The 19,025-nt window shown below is 42.8% G+C and overlaps 2 protein-coding genes across 2 annotated transcripts; both read left to right on the plus strand.

Annotated features, from left to right (window-relative positions):
* The first annotated feature begins 1,833 nt into the window (after positions 1–1,833).
* LOC147303121 (uncharacterized) lies at positions 1,834–8,791 on the plus strand. The gene is made up of 3 exons (XM_086281204.1): positions 1,834–2,130; positions 4,783–4,849; positions 4,931–8,791. Exons 1-3 carry the CDS (start codon positions 1,834–1,836, stop codon positions 8,581–8,583), a joined length of 4,017 nt encoding a protein of 1,338 aa, XP_086137330.1. The 3' UTR covers positions 8,584–8,791.
* A 4,976-nt stretch (positions 8,792–13,767) lies between these two features.
* Positions 13,768–17,996, plus strand: LOC147303122 (uncharacterized). The gene is made up of 2 exons (XM_086280964.1): positions 13,768–13,880; positions 13,975–17,996. Exons 1-2 carry the CDS (start codon positions 13,768–13,770, stop codon positions 17,786–17,788), a joined length of 3,927 nt encoding a protein of 1,308 aa, XP_086137090.1. The 3' UTR covers positions 17,789–17,996.
* The last annotated feature ends 1,029 nt before the right edge of the window (positions 17,997–19,025 follow it).

The raw sequence follows: 19,025 nt of genomic DNA on the forward strand, positions 1-19,025 counted from the left end.
GGGAAATTTCAACCTTGAAGCAGAGTCGATTATGAGCTCCCGAAGCTCCTTCTGTGGGGCGAATGCTGCTGGATCCATAACCTGGCGGGTCAATACTGTCACGGCAAATGGGATGAGCCGTGTGGAGAAAAATAAAGGAGGATCCAATTGTAGGCACTCGTGGAGGTGCGAAGGACGTTTATTGTAAAAAATAAAACAAGTGGAAAACGGCAAACGGAACTAAAGATAATCTGAACTGGGAAAACTAAACTACTAGACATGAACACGAACATGGAGGAGGTTGAGCAGAGGCATATGACGGTAGACAGCAGGGAGAACACGTGGATGAAACACGGTAGATTCACAGACAGACCAGCGACTACAACATAAGAAGACATGACTTGAATACACACAGAAGAACACAAGGAGATTACACACAGGTGGGGAACACAGCTGGAAGTAATTGACGAGATGAGACAAGGGAGGCAAAACTGAATACACTCACATAAAACACGGACCTTCACAATAAAACAGGAAACAGGAAATAACAACACAAAGACGCAGACTAGACACTGAACTAAACATGCAGAAAAATGAGGGCATCGAAACTGAACCTAAGAACTGACCCCTCAACCAGAATGACCTGAAACATAGAATTGTAATAATAATCAACAAAGCACAACAAGAGAATCAGAAAATAATCCATAATACAAAATCAAACCAAAACATCTCAAAATACTGTGTCAAAACTGACCCAGAACCATGACAATTAGTATCCACTCCAGCATCCATTCAGTCTTTATACATGGATTTAATAACGGCTGTTCTAGTGTGTGAGGTGTGTTCACAATGTCACACAGACAATACAAGGCTCAACATGACGACCTGTCCTGAAGATTAAAGTCACGTAAGGTAGAGTTCATTTGAAAAGTAAAATAAATTAAAGCTGCCAGCAGTGATGATGGGGAACTTGCACATCAGCGCACGTTGAAGTGTGCTGCAGTTGAAGTAGGCTGGTGGTCACTTCCTGTCCCGGGAAGACATCGTCTGATATGTCATGTAGTTGTGTGTCCTTTGAAATCCACAACAGAAATCTCACGTACATCGCCTGTTGCTTATTTAATGCTACCAGCAAAGAATCAAGACTTTTCATGAAAACTGAAAAGCTCTGAGCATTAACATCAAGAAGTCACCAAAGATCATGCTACTCCAATTCAGTCTCTAGCAGTTCATTAGAATACAAGGTTTGACTATAGTGAAAACACCACCAAAATTACACTTGACCCAAACATTGACTTGTTGTTGGGTTTACGGCAGCGAGGTCAAACTCATTTTACATCTCCAAACACACTCACCTCATTTTGAGTCTATGTGGGCCAGACCAGTGAAACTCTCCTTTCTGTTAGTGCACAGAAGTTTGACAACACATTTTATCCCTGAGATATCTTAAATAACAAATGAAACAACAACCAGCAGCGAGCAGCAGGGACAATATCCCCGCCTATCCTGGGTAACGCACCTGCCCCCAAGATCCTACGTGTATGTTGCTATGTCAAGAGATGTAATGGCTATAGCGTAATTAAAAAGGAGCAACAAATGGCCGCACAGCACAGCCAGCTAAGATAAAATCAGATAGAAAAGATAGATCTTTATTGTCACTGTTACAACAACAATGAAAGGCAGTTTGGCATCTCTCCATTAGCAGTATGTAGATTCTTTACATTAAAATTACTTTAGAATAAAAGATAAAAGACACACAGCTATATACATTTGTATACAAGTTATATATGCTGTAAGGTGCCATATAAAGGCACCCCCCCCCCCCCCCCCCCCAAGACCCTGCCTGTGTGAATAATGTGTTGTCACAGGAAGCCTCGAGAGGAGAAGGCATGGGATGGCCAGGAGGTAGAGGACTACCCTCAGAAAGAGAGCGCTAGTAAGCACCCCTATTTCCTAAATCCTACCACAGGGAGAGTGGAGCACTCCCTGGCTACCTGTTGGACTTCCCAAGACTACACACAGATCCCAGGCTGGTGTAAGTTTGAGATAAGTCACTGCAAACATCCACCCAAACTGTATCAACTGCACCCCATCCTCCCTCACCCCCTTGTGGCCCAACGGGCACTCAGGAGCCCCAGAGACAGACCGGATGTGGGTCAAGACGTGTTATTATTTGTGTTGTAGATGCCTCAGTTGAAGATCTAGGGACTTTTTCCAGTTCATAATGTACATACGTGTGTGTTGTGATATTAGTTTTGTTGTGTTGTTGCCTAACAGAATCTCCATTTTCCTACATCATGTTGTATCACAACATAGAAATGCATCATCACAGAACTGAAGGTCACACAGGACAGGTTTTCGTGTGACGTGTTGTCTCCTGTTTGACGGATATGTGGCATTCCTCAGTGAAGGCTCAACCATCTCAAGTACATGCTGGGAAATGCTTTAAGCTGTTTTTGGACCTCAGTACAGAAACAATGAATGTTAATTCTCAACATCTGTTAACGCACAGGAGACTAAACTATGAGGTGTGGCTGCAAGTTTATGCAACTAGAAGCAGCTTCAATAACCACACCTCTTATGACTGATTGTGCGACAGAGAAAGGCCGGGATCAAACCTGCTCAGCTATATTTTATAAACTGCTGTGTGTGCTGCTGTTCATATGCATATCTCCAAAGAACTAAAAGAAAATCCATGTGTTGGAATAACTTCAGAATAAATTAATGAACAAATCTGCATCAATTAATTTCCAGAGTTGCACCAGATCAGCAAGATTCATAAAACAAGTTCAACAAAGCAGAAATATGTTGTGTATATATATATATATAAATCCCTGACCTGTGTTACAGTATAAGACACTTACTGGGCATCTGTGGTACTATTATTTTAACTGTGTTGATAATATGTGGTTTATTGCAGCTGCACTTTTTTTACTCTTTATCATGCTGCTGTTACAGAAAAAAATAAACCCTCGTGCGATCAATGAAGGATGTGTATATCTAAAGTCTTTACAAATAAACTATTTACATAAAGTGACTGATTCACACTGGTGTTGTTTTAGGCTCAAAGAAATAAAAGTTTACACCTTTAAAGACTGTAAGCATCCTTTACTCTCACTTTTTGATACCTGTGTATATTTGAAGATTTGAAGGTGCAAAAGATGAACCCAGTCAGGTCTGAAAAGTGAACATAATGCTGAAATGCATTAAACCTGCATTTTTAATCATGGCCAGCGGTACTCGGTGGCTATATTCAATTTATTACAGCACAAGTGTGTAAGTGTCTTTTAGTCGGGTCTCACCTTGTGTCTCTGATAACTGAGGAATGACTTCCTGCATTAAGTGTTGCAAGAAGAAAATGAAAGCAAGCTCCCAACTCGCAAGAATGCCTTTAAAACTGACTTCTTATTTCCATTGATGAAAACTTCTTCATTTCAAGTAAATGAACCAGTAATATTTAGAATGTGTGTAAAAGAAAAGACAAAAAAGAGAGAAATCAGAGTTATTTTGATGTGGACGCTGACTGCCCACCGAGCACCACCAACCTGTAAATGTTGATTCTCCGTCTAAATCTAGTCAGCCAGTTGTGAGATTTAGTTAATCCAAAACTAATCACCGAATATTTGTTTTCTTCTGTCAGATTTTATTATCCAAAATGGTCATCTTTTATGGACCACATAGAGTCCTAATGTAGCCATAAAGATACAATCACATAAATGTAGTCATAGTCACACAGAGAAAATGTCGAAGCTCACGTCAAAACATGTCACAAATATGTGTGTGTGTGTGTGTGTGTGTGTGTCTGTGTGTGTGTAAGTGCTAAAATTAAAGTGATGACTGTTTCAGGAGGACAATAGGAGAGAGATGCAGGTAAATAAAAGTTTAGTGCACACACCTTAAACCATGACGATAACTACCATTACTCCACCTGCACATATTTGTCCTCAGGTTCATGTTGGCTGATTATAAAAAGAGGAGATGAAGTCAGAGAACATCACTTTCTTTCACTGCAGTGGACGACTTACAAGCAAAGAAATACTATGTAAGTAACCCTAATATTAAATATATATCTGACATCTACATGTGAATTTAAGATGAATTGATAGATTTATTTCTGGAAATGATCTTTTGGCAACATATGGTGTAATTTAGGCAGCAATTTGTTGTGTTGGGTTGTGTTTATCTTAAAGTTCTGAAGGTTTTTTTATGCTTCTGTTTTTGTTTTGTTTTTTGCTATTACCCTTGATAAATAATATATGACACATTCTCACACACAGGTAGGTAGGTAGGTAGGTAGGTAGGTAGATAGATAGATAGATAGATAGATAGATAGATAGATAGATAGATAGATAGATAGATAGATAGATAGATAGATAGATAGATAGATAGATAGATAGATAGATAGATAGATAGATAGATAGATAGATTTAATGGGTTAGTGATTATATGTCAATATTCGAGTTGATTAACACTATAAACATGAAGTGGTGACTTTTGCTCTGATTTACAGTCAGGAACAATGAGGTCATGATAGTCAGAGCCTTTCCTTCATGATTTCTTAATTTCTTCTTGTTGCTTTTGCGTGTACAAGCACCTCGTTGAGAGATGTGGACTATCACAAAGACAGTACTATAGAAAAAAAATCTATATTTTAAATTATGTAATTGAATAGGAACTTTTTTATATTATGAGTTTTAGATCTCAAACTTCTTTTCAAGATAACTTTAGAAAGCTTAATTAAGGCAATTGTAGGAATAATGCTTTCTTTAAATCATAATAACCACAGTGAATTTTTATTTTCAGAGACAGGAGCAGAAAATCAGCATCACCATGATCGCCAAGATGTTTGTCATCGTTCTTGTTGTTGTTGGTAGGAAAAAAAATAATTTGTCAGAGAATTTCCTATTCATAAAGATGTGGTTAATGTGATGAAATATGAAAATGACGTAAGATTCTCTACACAGCCTGCTGCAACGCAGCGACAACAACCACAACTGCAGCGACAACAACCACAACTGCTGCGACAACAACCACATCTGCAGCGACAACAACCACATCTGCAGCGACAACAACCACAGCTGCTCCAACAACAACCACAACTGCTCCAACAACAACCACAACTGCAGCGACAACAACCACATCTGCAGCGACAACAACCACATCTGCAGCGACAACAACCACATCTGCAGCGACAACAACCACATCTGCAGCGACAACAACCACAGCTGCTCCAACAACAACCACAGCTGCTCCAACAACAACCACAGCTGCAGCGACAACAACCACAGCTGCTCCAACAACAACCACAGTTGTAGCGACAACAACCACATCTGCTCGAACAACAACTACAGCTGCTCCAACAACAACCACAGTTGCAGCGACAACAACCACATCTGCAGTGACAACAACCACAGCTGCAGCGACAACAACCACATCTGCAGCGACAACAACCACAGCTGCTCCAACAACAACCACAACTGCTCCAACAACAACCACAACTGCAGCGACAACAACCACATCTGCAGCAACAACAACCACATCTGCAGCGACAACAACCACATCTGCAGCGACAACAACCACAACTGCTGCGACAACAACCACATCTGCAGCGACAACAACCACAACTGCAGCGACAACAACCACAACTGCTGCGACAACAACCACATCTGCAGCGACAACAACCACAACTGCTGCGACAACAACCACATCTGCAGCGACAACAACCACAGCTGCTCCAACAACAACCACAACTGCTCCAACAACAACCACAACTGCAGCGACAACAACCACATCTGCAGCGACAACAACCACATCTGCAGCGACAACAACCACATCTGCAGCGACAACAACCACATCTGCAGCGACAACAACCACAGCTGCTCCAACAACAACCACAGCTGCTCCAACAACAACCACAGCTGCAGCGACAACAACCACAGCTGCTCCAACAACAACCACAGTTGTAGCGACAACAACCACATCTGCTCGAACAACAACTACAGCTGCTCCAACAACAACCACAGTTGCAGCGACAACAACCACATCTGCAGTGACAACAACCACAGCTGCAGCGACAACAACCACATCTGCAGCGACAACAACCACAGCTGCTCCAACAACAACCACAACTGCTCCAACAACAACCACAACTGCAGCGACAACAACCACATCTGCAGCGACAACAACCACATCTGCAGCGACAACAACCACATCTGCAGCGACAACAACCACATCTGCAGCGACAACAACCACAGCTGCTCCAACAACAACCACAGCTGCTCCAACAACAACCACAGCTGCAGCGACAACAACCACAGCTGCTCCAACAACAACCACAGTTGTAGCGACAACAACCACATCTGCTCGAACAACAACTACAGCTGCTCCAACAACAACCACAGTTGCAGCGACAACAACCACATCTGCAGTGACAACAACCACAGCTGCAGCGACAACAACCACAGCTGCTCCAACAACAATCACAGCTGCTCCAACAACAACTACAACTGCAGCGACAACAACCACAGCTGCTCCAACAACAATCACAACTGCAGCAACAACAACCACAGCTGCTCCAACAACAACCACAACTGCTCCAACAACAACTACAACTGCAGCGACAACAACCACAGCTGCTCCAACAACAATCACAACTGCTGCAACAACAACCACAGCTGCTCCAACAACAACCACAACTGCAGCGACAACAACCACAGCTGCTCCAACAACAACCACAACTGCAGCGACAACAACCACAGCTGCTCCAACAACAATCACAACTGCAGCGACAACAACCACAGCTGCTCCAACAACAATCACAGCTGCTCCAACAACAACCACAGCTGCTCCAACAACAACCACAACTGCTCCAACAACAACTACAACTGCAGCGACAACAACCACAGCTGCTCCAACAACAATCACAACTGCAGCAACAACAACCACAGCTGCTCCAACAACAACCACAACTGCAGCGACAACAACCACAGCTGCTCCAACAACAACCACAACTGCAGCGACAACAACCACAGCTGCTCCAACAACAATCACAACTGCAGCGACAACAACCACAGCTGCTCCAACAACAATCACAGCTGCTCCAACAACAACCACAACTGCAGCGACAACAACCACAGCTGCTCCAACAACAATCACAACTGCAGCGACAACAACCACAGCTGCTCCAACAACAATCACAGCTGCTCCAACAACAACCACAACTGCAGCGACAACAACCACAGCTGCTCCAACAACAACTACAACTGCAGCGACAACAACCACAGCTGCTCCAACAACAATCACAACTGCAGCAACAACAACCACAGCTGCTCCAACAACAACCACAACTGCAGCGACAACAACCACAGCTGCTCCAACAACAACCACAACTGCAGCGACAACAACCACAGCTGCTCCAACAACAATCACAACTGCAGCGACAACAACCACAGCTGCTCCAACAACAATCACAGCTGCTCCAACAACAACCACAGCTGCTCCAACAACAACCACAACTGCTCCAACAACAACTACAACTGCAGCGACAACAACCACAGCTGCTCCAACAACAATCACAACTGCAGCAACAACAACCACAGCTGCTCCAACAACAACCACAACTGCAGCGACAACAACCACAGCTGCTCCAACAACAACCACAACTGCAGCGACAACAACCACAGCTGCTCCAACAACAATCACAACTGCAGCGACAACAACCACAGCTGCTCCAACAACAATCACAGCTGCTCCAACAACAACCACAACTGCAGCGACAACAACCACAGCTGCTCCAACAACAACCACAACTGCAGCGACAACAACCACAGCTGCTCCAACAACAACCACAGCTGCTCCAACAACAACCACAACTGCAGCGACAACAACCACAGCTGCTCCAACAACAATCACAACTGCAGCGACAACAACCACAGCTGCTCCAACAACAACCACATCTGCAGCGACAACAACCACATCTGCAGCGACAACAACCACATCTGCAGCGACAACAACCACAGCTGTTCCAACAACAACACCAGCTACAGGGACAACAACCACAGCTGCTCCAACAACAACCACAGCTGCAGCGACAACAACTACAGCTGCTCCAACAACAATCACAACTGCAGCAACAACAACCACAGCTGCTCCAACAACAATCACAACTGCAGCGACAACAACTACAGCTGCTCCAACAACAATCACAACTGCAGCAACAACAACCACAGCTGCTCCAACAACAATCACAACTGCAGCGACAACAACCACAGCTGCTCCAACAACAATCACAACTGCAGCGACAACAACTACAGCTGTTCCGACAATAACCACAACTGCCGCGACAACAACTGCAGCTGCTTCAACAACAACCGCAGCAACAACAACAACAACACCAGCAACAACAACCACAACTGTTCCAACAACAACCAAAACTGCCGCGACAACAACTACAGCTGCTTCAACAACCATAACTGCAGCGACAGCAACAACCACCTCCTCTGCTATTCTCAACAACATCAGCTTCCTTACAGTAGTTCTGGCTCTGTCGTCACATGTACTCAGATCATGTTTTTAACATTTCTTAAGTTCACATCCTCCAAATGAAGCAACAAACTGAAGTACCTGTGACCATTTGAAATGTTTAAGTAACCAAATGTTTAATCATATATTTATTCTTATTTATTATGGTTTTATTTATTTATTTATATCTATCAGAGAGAAGTTGTTAAATGTTTTCCTGATGTTTGTGTGTTCCAAACTTGTGTGATCAGAGGACTGATATTAAAAATATAGTGATGTCTACAATCTCAACACTGAGCTTATCATAAATAAAGTCTTTTTGCACTGATTAATAAGTGTCTCCTGACTTTTTAAAGATGAGAATAATTTCTCATAATAATCATTTCTCTACAATAGTCAGTGTTAATACTGAGTTATATTCAGCTTTGTTTATATTTCTGCAAATCACAATAGTTATTTCATCATGTTTCCTGTTGTAAATTAAAGACCCTGCAGTATTTGGAAGATGAGATGAGACGAGATGAGATGCCTTTATTAGTCCCACGAGTGGGAAATTTCAACCTTGAAGCAGAGTCGATTATGAGCTCCCGAAGCTCCTTCTGTGGGGCGAATGCCGCTGGATCCATAACCTGGCGGGTCAATACTGTCACGGCAAATGGGATGAGCCGTGTGGAGAAAAATAAAGGAGGATCCAATTGTAGGCACTCGTGGAGGTGCGAAGGACGTTTATTGTAAAAAATAAAACACAAGTGGAAAACGGCAAACGGAACTAAAGATAATCTGAACTGGGAAAACTAAACTACTAGACATGAACACGAACATGGAGGAGGTTGAGCAGAGGCATATGACGGTAGACAGCAGGGAGAACACGTGGATGAAACACGGTAGATTCACAGACAGACCAGCGACTACAACATAAGAAGACATGACTTAAATACACACAGAAGAACACAAGGAGATTACACACAGGTGGGGAACACAGCTGGAAGTAATTGACGAGATGAGACAAGGGAGGCAAAACTGAATACACTCACATAAAACACGGACCTTCACAATAAAACAGGAAACAGGAAATAACAACACAAAGACGCAGACTAGACACTGAACTAAACATGCAGAAAAATGAGGGCATCGAAACTGAACCTAAGAACTGACCCCTCAACCAGAATGACCTGAAACATAGAATTCTAATAATAATCAACAAAGCACAACAAGAGAATCAGAAAATAATCCATAATACAAAATCAAACCAAAACATCTCAAAATACTGTGTCAAAACTGACCCAGAACCATGACAATTAGTATCCACTCCAGCATCCATTCAGTCTTTATATATGGATTTAATAACGGCTGTTCTAGTGTGTGAGGTGTGTTCACAATGTCACACAGACAATACAAGGCTCAACATGACGACCTGTCCTGAAGATTAAAGTCACGTAAGGTAGAGTTCATTTGAAAAGTAAAATAAATTAAAGCTGCCAGCAGTGATGATGGGGAACTTGCACATCAGCGCACGTTGAAGTGTGCTGCAGTTGAAGTAGGCTGGTGGTCACTTCCTGTCCCGGGAAGACATCGTCTGATATGTCATGTAGTTGTGTGTCCTTTGAAATCCACAACAGAAATCTCACGTACATCGCCTGTTGCTTATTTAATGCTACCAGCAAAGAATCAAGACTTTTCATGAAAACTGAAAAGCTCTGAGCATTAACATCAAGAAGTCACCAAAGATCATGCTACTCCAATTCAGTCTCTAGCAGTTCATTAGAATACAAGGTTTGACTATAGTGAAAACACCACCAAAATTACACTTGACCCAAACATTGACTTGTTGTTGGGTTTACGGCAGCGAGGTCAAACTCATTTTACATCTCCAAACACACTCACCTCATTTTGAGTCTATGTGGGCCAGACCAGTGAAACTCTCCTTTCTGTTAGTGCACAGAAGTTTGACAACACATTTTATCCCTGAGATATCTTAAATAACAAATGAAACAACAACCAGCAGCGAGCAGCAGGGACAATATCCCCGCCTATCCTGGGTAACGCACCTGCCCCCAAGATCCTACGTGTATGTTGCTATGTCAAGAGATGTAATGGCTATAGCGTAATTAAAAAGGAGCAACAAATGGCCGCACAGCACAGCCAGCTAAGATAAAATCAGATAGAAAAGATAGATCTTTATTGTCACTGTTACAACAACAATGAAAGGCAGTTTGGCATCTCTCCATTAGCAGTATGTAGATTCTTTACATTAAAATTACTTTAGAATAAAAGATAAAAGACACACAGCTATATACATTTGTATACAAATTATATATGCTGTAAGGTGCCATATAAAGGCACCCCCCCCCCCCCCCCCCCCCCCCCAAAGACCCTGCCTGTGTGAATAATGTGTTGTCACAGGAAGCCTCGAGAGGAGAAGGCATGGGATGGCCAGGAGGTAGAGGACTACCCTCAGAAAGAGAGCGCTAGTAAGCACCCCTATTTCCTAAATCCTACCACAGGGAGAGTGGAGCACTCCCTGGCTACCTGTTGGACTTCCCAAGACTACACACAGATCCCAGGCTGGTGTAAGTTTGAGATAAGTCACTGCAAACATCCACCCAAACTGTATCAACTGCACCCCATCCTCCCTCACCCCCTTGTGGCCCAACGGGCACTCAGGAGCCCCAGAGACAGACCGGATGTGGGTCAAGACGTGTTATTATTTGTGTTATAGATGCCTCAGTTGAAGATCTAGGGACTTTTTCCAGTTCATAATGTACATACGTGTGTGTTGTGATATTAGTTTTGTTGTGTTGTTGCCTAACAGAATCTCCATTTTCCTACATCATGTTGTATCACAACATAGAAATGCATCATCACAGAACTGAAGGTCACACAGGACAGGTTTTCGTGTGACGTGTTGTCTCCTGTTTGACGGATATGTGGCATTCCTCAGTGAAGGCTCAACCATCTCAAGTACATGCTGGGAAATGCTTTAAGCTGTTTTTGGACCTCAGTACAGAAACAATGAATGTTAATTCTCAACATCTGTTAACGCACAGGAGACTAAACTATGAGGTGTGGCTGCAAGTTTATGCAACTAGAAGCAGCTTCAATAACCACACCTCTTATGACTGATTGTGCGACAGAGAAAGGCCGGGATCAAACCTGCTCAGCTATATTTTATAAACTGCTGTGTGTGCTGCTGTTCATATGCATATCTCCAAAGAACTAAAAGAAAATCCATGTGTTGGAATAACTTCAGAATAAATTAATGAACAAATCTGCATCAATTAATTTCCAGAGTTGCACCAGATCAGCAAGATTCATAAAACAAGTTCAACAAAGCAGAAATATGTTGTGTATATATATATATATATATATATATAAATCCCTGACCTGTGTTACAGTATAAGACACTTACTGGGCATCTGTGGTACTATTATTTTAACTGTGTTGATAATATGTGGTTTATTGCAGCTGCACTTTTTTTACTCTTTATCATGCTGCTGTTACAGAAAAAAATAAACCCTCGTGCGATCAATGAAGGATGTGTATATCTAAAGTCTTTACAAATAAACTATTTACATAAAGTGACTGATTCACACTGGTGTTGTTTTAGGCTCAAAGAAATAAAAGTTTACACCTTTAAAGACTGTAAGCATCCTTTACTCTCACTTTTTGATACCTGTGTATATTTGAAGATTTGAAGGTGCAAAAGATGAACCCAGTCAGGTCTGAAAAGTGAACATAATGCTGAAATGCATTAAACCTGCATTTTTAATCATGGCCAGCGGTACTCGGTGGCTATATTCAATTTATTACAGCACAAGTGTGTAAGTGTCTTTTAGTCGGGTCTCACCTTGTGTCTCTGATAACTGAGGAATGACTTCCTGCATTAAGTGTTGCAAGAAGAAAATGAAAGCAAGCTCCCAACTCGCAAGAATGCCTTTAAAACTGACTTCTTATTTCCATTGATGAAAACTTCTTCATTTCAAGTAAATGAACCAGTAATATTTAGAATGTGTGTAAAAGAAAAGACAAAAAAGAGAGAAATCAGAGTTATTTTGATGTGGACGCTGACTGCCCACCGAGCACCACCAACCTGTAAATGTTGATTCTCCGTCTAAATCTAGTCAGCCAGTTGTGAGATTTAGTTAATCCAAAACTAATCACCGAATATTTGTTTTCTTCTGTCAGATTTTATTATCCAAAATGGTCATCTTTTATGGACCACATAGAGTCCTAATGTAGCCATAAAGATACAATCACATAAATGTAGTCATAGTCACACAGAGAAAATGTCGAAGCTCACGTCAAAACATGTCACAAATATGTGTGTGTGTGTGTGTGTGTGTGTCTGTGTGTGTGTAAGTGCTAAAATTAAAGTGATGACTGTTTCAGGAGGACAATAGGAGAGAGATGCAGGTAAATAAAAGTTTAGTGCACACACCTTAAACCATGACGATAACTACCATTACTCCACCTGCACATATTTGTCCTCAGGTTCATGTTGGCTGATTATAAAAAGAGGAGATGAAGTCAGAGAACATCACTTTCTTTCACTGCAGTGGACGACTTACAAGCAAAGAAATACTATGTAAGTAACCCTAATATTAAATATATATCTGACATCTACATGTGAATTTAAGATGAATTGATAGATTTATTTCTGGAAATGATCTTTTGGCAACATATGGTGTAATTTAGGCAGCAATTTGTTGTGTTGGGTTGTGTTTATCTTAAAGTTCTGAAGGTTTTTTTATGCTTCTGTTTTTGTTTTGTTTTTTGCTATTACCCTTGATAAATAATATATGACACATTCACACACACACACAGGTAGATAGATAGATAGATAGATAGATAGATAGATAGATAGATAGATAGATAGATAGATAGATAGATAGATAGATAGATAGATAGATAGATAGATAGATAGATAGATTGATTGATTTAATGGGTGAGTGATTATATGTCAATATTGGAGTTGATTAACACTATAAACATCAAGGGTTTTCTTATGCTCTGATTTACAGTCAGGAACAATGAGGTCATGATAGTCAGAGCCTTTCCTTCATGATTTCTTAATTTCTTCTTGTTGCTTTTGCGTGTACAAGCACCTCGTTGAGAGATGTGGACTATCACAAAGACAGTACTATAGAAAAAAAATCTATATTTTAAATTATGTAATTGAATAGGAACTTTTTTATATTATGGGTTTTAGATCTCAAACTTCTTTTCAAGATAACTTTAGAAAGCTTAATTAAGGCAATTGTAGGAATAATGCTTTCTTTAAATCATAATAACCACAGTGAATTTTTATTTTCAGAGACAGGAGCAGAAAAACAGCATCACCATGATCGCAAAGATGTTTGTCATCGTTCTTCTTGTTGTTGGTAGGAAAAAAATTAATTTGTCAAAGAATTTCCTATTCATAAAGATGTGGTTAATGTGATGAAATATGAAAATGACGTAAGATCCTCTACACAGCCTGCTGCAACGCAGCGACAACAACCACATCTGCAGCGACAACAACCACATCTGCAGCAACAACAACCACAGCTGCTCCAACAACAACCACAACTGCTGCGACAACAACCACAGCTGCTCCAACAACAACCACAACTGCTGCTCCAACAACCACAGCTGCTCCAACAACCACAGCTGCTCCAACAACAACCACAACTGCTGCGACAACAACCACAGCTGCTCCAACAACAACGAAAACTGCTGCGACAACAACCAAAACTGCTCCAACAACAACCACAACTGCTGCGACAACAACCACAGCTGCTCCAACAACCACAGCTGCTCCAACAACAACCACAACTGCAGCAACAACAACCACAGCTGTTCCAACAACAATCACAACTGCAGCGACAACAACCACATCTGCTCCAACAACAATCACAGCTGCCCCAACAACAACCACAGCTGTTCCAACGACAACCACAACTGCAGCGACAACAACTACAGCTGCGACAACAACAACCACAACTGCAGCGACAACAACCACAGCTGCTCCAACAACAACCACAGCTGCACCAACAACAACCACAGCTGCTCCAACAACAACCACAGCTGCACCAACAACAATCACAGCTGTTCCAACAACAACCACAGCTGCAGCGACAACAACTACAGCTGCTCCAACAACAACCACAGCTGTTCCAACAACAACCACAGCTGCAGCGACAACAACTACAGCTGCTCCAACAACAACCACAACTGCTGCGACAACAACCACAGCTGCTCCAAAAACAACCACAACTGCAGCGACAACAACCACATCTGCAGCGACAACAACCACATCTGCAGCGACAACAACCACAGCTGTTCCAACAACAACCACAGCTGCAGCGACAACAACTACAGCTGTTCCAACAACAACTACAGCTGCAGCGACAACAACTACAGTTGCACCGACAACAACTACAGCTGTTCCAACAACAACCACAGCTGCAGCGAAAACAACCACAGCTGCTCCAACAACAACCACAACTGCACCGACAACAACTACAGCTGCAGCGACAACAACTACAGTTGCACCGACAACAACTACAGCTGTTCCAACAACAACCACAGCTGCAGCGACAACAACTACAGTTGCACCGACAACAACTACAGCTGCGACAACAACAACTACAGCTGCAGCGACAACAACTACAGTTGCACCGACAACAACTACAGCTGCGACAACAACAACTACAGTTGCAGCGACAACAACTACAGCTGCACCGACAACAACTACAGCTGCGACAACAACAACCACAGCTGCTCCAACAACAACTACAGTTGCAGCGACAACAACTACAGCTGTTCCAACAACAACCACAGCTGCTCCAACAACAACCACATCTGCTCCAACAACAATCACAGCTGCCCCAACAACAACCACAGCTGTTCCAACGACAACCACAACTGCAGCGACAACAACTACAGCTGCGACAACAACAACCACAACTGCAGCGACAACAACCACAGCTGCTCCAACAACAACCACAGCTGCACCGACAACAACTACAGCTGCGACAACAACAACCACAACTGCAGCGACAACAACTACAGCTGCTCCAACAACAACCACAGCTGCACCAACAACAACCACAGCTGCTCCAACAACAACCACAGTTGCAGCGACAACAACCACAGCTGCTCCAACAACAACCACAGTTGCAGCGACAACAACCACAGCTGCTCCAACAACAACTACAGTTGCACCGACAACAACTACAGCTGCGACAACAACAACTACAGTTGCAGCGACAACAACTACAGCTGCACCGACAACAACTACAGCTGCTCCAACAACAACCACAACTGCTGCGACAACAACCACAGCTGCTCCAACAACAACCACATCTGCAGCAACAACAACCACAGCTGCTCCAACAACAACCACAACTGCTGCTCCAACAACCACAGCTGCTCCAACAACCACAGCTGCTCCAACAACCACAGCTGCTCCAACAACAACCACAACTGCTGCGACAACAACCAAAACTGCTCCAACAACAACCACAGTTGCAGCGACAACAACTACAGCTGCGACAACAACAACTACAGTTGCAGCGACAACAACTACAGCTGCACCGACAACAACTACAGCTGCGACAACAACAACTACAGTTGCAGCGACAACAACTACAGCTGCGACAACAACAACTACAGTTGCACCGACAACAACTACAGCTGCGACAACAACAACTACAGTTGCACCGACAACAACTACAGCTGCGACAACAACAACTACAGTTGCAGCGACAACAACTACAGCTGCACCGACAACAACTACAGCTGCGACAACAACAACCACAGCTGCTCCAACAACAACTACAGTTGCAGCGACAACAACTACAGCTGTTCCAACAACAACCACAGCTGCTCCAACAACAACCACATCTGCTCCAACAACAATCACAGCTGCCCCAACAACAACCACAGCTGTTCCAACGACAACCACAACTGCACCGACAACAACTACAGCTGCGACAACAACAACCACAACTGCAGCGACAACAACCACAGCTGCTCCAACAACAACCACAGCTGCACCGACAATAACTACAGCTGTTCCAACGACAACCACAACTGCAGCGACAACAACCACAGCTGCTCCAACAACAACCACAGCTGCACCAACAACAACCACAGCTGCTCCAACAACAACCACAGCTGCAGGGACAACAACCACAGCTGTTCCAACAACAACCACAGCTGCAGCGACAACAACTACAGCTGCTCCAACAACAACCACAGCTGCAGGGACAACAACCACAGCTGTTCCAACAACAACCACAGCTGCAGCGACAACAACCACAGCTGCTCCAACAACAACCACAGCTGCAGGGACAACAACCACAGCTGTTCCAACAACAACCACAGCTGCAGCGACAACAACTACAGCTGCTCCAACAACAACCACAGCTGCAGGGACAACAACCACAGCTGTTCCAACAACAACCACAGCTGCAGCGACAACAACCACAGCTGCTCCAACAACAACCACAGCTGCAGGGACAACAACTACAGCTGTTCCAACAACAACCACAGCTGCAGCGAAAACAACCACAGCTGCTCCAACAACAACCACAGCTGCACCAACAACAACCACAGCTGCTCCAACAACAACCACAGTTGCAGCGACAACAACCACAGCTGCTCCAACAACAACCACAGTTGCACCAACAACAACCACAGCTGCTCCAACAACAATCACAACTGCACCGACAACAACTACAGCTGCGACAACAACAACCACAACTGCAGCGACAACAACCACAGCTGCTCCAACAACAACCACAGCTGCACCAACAACAACCACAGCTGCTCCAACAACAACCACAGTTGCAGCGACAACAACCACAGCTGCTCCAACAACCACAGCTGTTCCAACAACCACAGCTGCTCCAACAACCACAGCTGCTCCAACAACAATCACAACTGCAGCGACAACAACCACAGCTGCTCCAACAACAATCACAACTGCAGCGACAACAACCACAGCTGCTCCAACAACAATCACAACTGCAGCGACAACAACCACAGCTGTTCCAACAACAATCACAACTGCAGCGACAACAACAACAACAGCAGCAACAACAACCACAACTGTTCCAACAACAACCAAAACCGCCGCGACAACAACTACAGCTGCTTCAACAACCATAACTGCAGCGACAGCAACAACCACCTCCTCTGCTATTCTCAACAACATCAGCTTCCTTACAGTAGTTCTGGCTCTGTCGTCACATGTACTCAGATCATGTTTTTAACATTTCTTAAGTTCACATCCTCCAAATGAAGCAACAAACTGAAGTACCTGTGACCATTTGAAATGTTTAAGTAACCAAATGTTTAATCATATATTTATTCTTATTTATTATGGTTTTATTTATTTATTTATATCTATCAGAGAGAAGTTGTTAAATGTTTTCCTGATGTTTGTGTGTTCCAAACTTGTGTGATCAGAGGACTGATATTAAAAATATAGTGATGTCTACAATCTCAACACTGAGCTTATCATAAATAAAGTCTTTTTGCACTGATTAATAAGTGTCTCCTGACTTTTTAAAGATGAGAATAATTTCTCATAATAATCATTTCTCTACAATAGTCAGTGTTAATACTGAGTTATATTCAGCTTTGTTTATATTTCTGCAAATCACAATAGTTATTTCATCATGTTTCCTGTTGTAAATTAAAGACCCTGCAGTATTTGGAAGATGAGATGAGACGAGATGAGATGCCTTTATTAGTCCCACGAGTGGGAAATTTCATGTTAAGGCTGCCGACCATTTGCACGCAATGGCGGCGCCATCATACCCTCTGACCATACATACATTGCACGAAAACATCACATGGGGAAGACAGGTCAGAGAGGTATAACAATGGAAAATGCACAACATGAGGAAAGCTAAGGAGAAAAAAAATAACACCACCCAGAAAAAGACAAAACAGGTAAACACAAACTGTGGGAGAAAATTGAGTGACATGCTGCAGTGGTATATAAACACACAGAGACAAAAAAGAGTAGATAAGGATAAAAATGAGTGATTCTGATAATCCAGAGTATATGACTGTGGTTTTATGGGGTCTGATATCTCCTTGTAATGTAAACAATCAACTCAAATATCCAATTTGATTATTAAACTTGACAGTGGTAATCTAACACAACTAACAGTTGACACTCACATACAGCTGCTTTTACAACCACAGAGGTGCAGAAGAATGTGATGTAAGCAGAAACTTTGCGTCTCACTCCCACTGCGCCACATATGGACATTTGGTCAGGACCTGTTGTCATCACACTTTAATGCAACAGGTAACTGACACAACTTTTCCCCTTAAATAAACGAGACCTCAAAGAAGACCAATACGAATCTTACTGCAGGTACGAGAATTCTAATTAGAGGACTGAACCTGTTCACAGTCACAGCGGTAAAATGTAGCAGGTCACTTCTGAAAAATGTCACAGAGCATGTGTGAAACAGCACTGCAACAGTCAGTGTTGTTGGCTGTTTCAGGAGGACAAAAGCAGA

Source organism: Aulonocara sp. 'chitande type north' Nkhata Bay, linkage group LG22 (genome assembly GCF_057382095.1).
Source record: "Aulonocara sp. 'chitande type north' Nkhata Bay isolate Kocher_YH1m ecotype deep benthic linkage group LG22, A_spYH_male_GT1.1, whole genome shotgun sequence".
NCBI lineage: Eukaryota > Metazoa > Chordata > Actinopteri > Cichliformes > Cichlidae > Aulonocara > Aulonocara sp. 'chitande type north' Nkhata Bay.

What these genes read in the sequence shown, in the direction of transcription:
- LOC147303121 (XM_086281204.1), top strand. Translation starts at nt 1,834, where the DNA reads ATGTGTTGTCACAGGAAGCCTCGAGAGGAGAAGGCATGGGATGGCCAG. An exon ending in GCCCCAGAGACAGACCGGAT is followed by an intron (nt 2,131 to 4,782) that starts GTGGGTCAAGAC and finishes TTTTATTTTCAG; the next exon opens with AGACAGGAGCAGAAAATCAG. An exon ending in CATCGTTCTTGTTGTTGTTG is followed by an intron (nt 4,850 to 4,930) that starts GTAGGAAAAAAA and finishes AAATGACGTAAG; the next exon opens with ATTCTCTACACAGCCTGCTG.
- LOC147303122 (XM_086280964.1), top strand. Translation starts at nt 13,768, where the DNA reads ATGCTTTCTTTAAATCATAATAACCACAGTGAATTTTTATTTTCAGAG. An exon ending in CATCGTTCTTCTTGTTGTTG is followed by an intron (nt 13,881 to 13,974) that starts GTAGGAAAAAAA and finishes TCCTCTACACAG; the next exon opens with CCTGCTGCAACGCAGCGACA.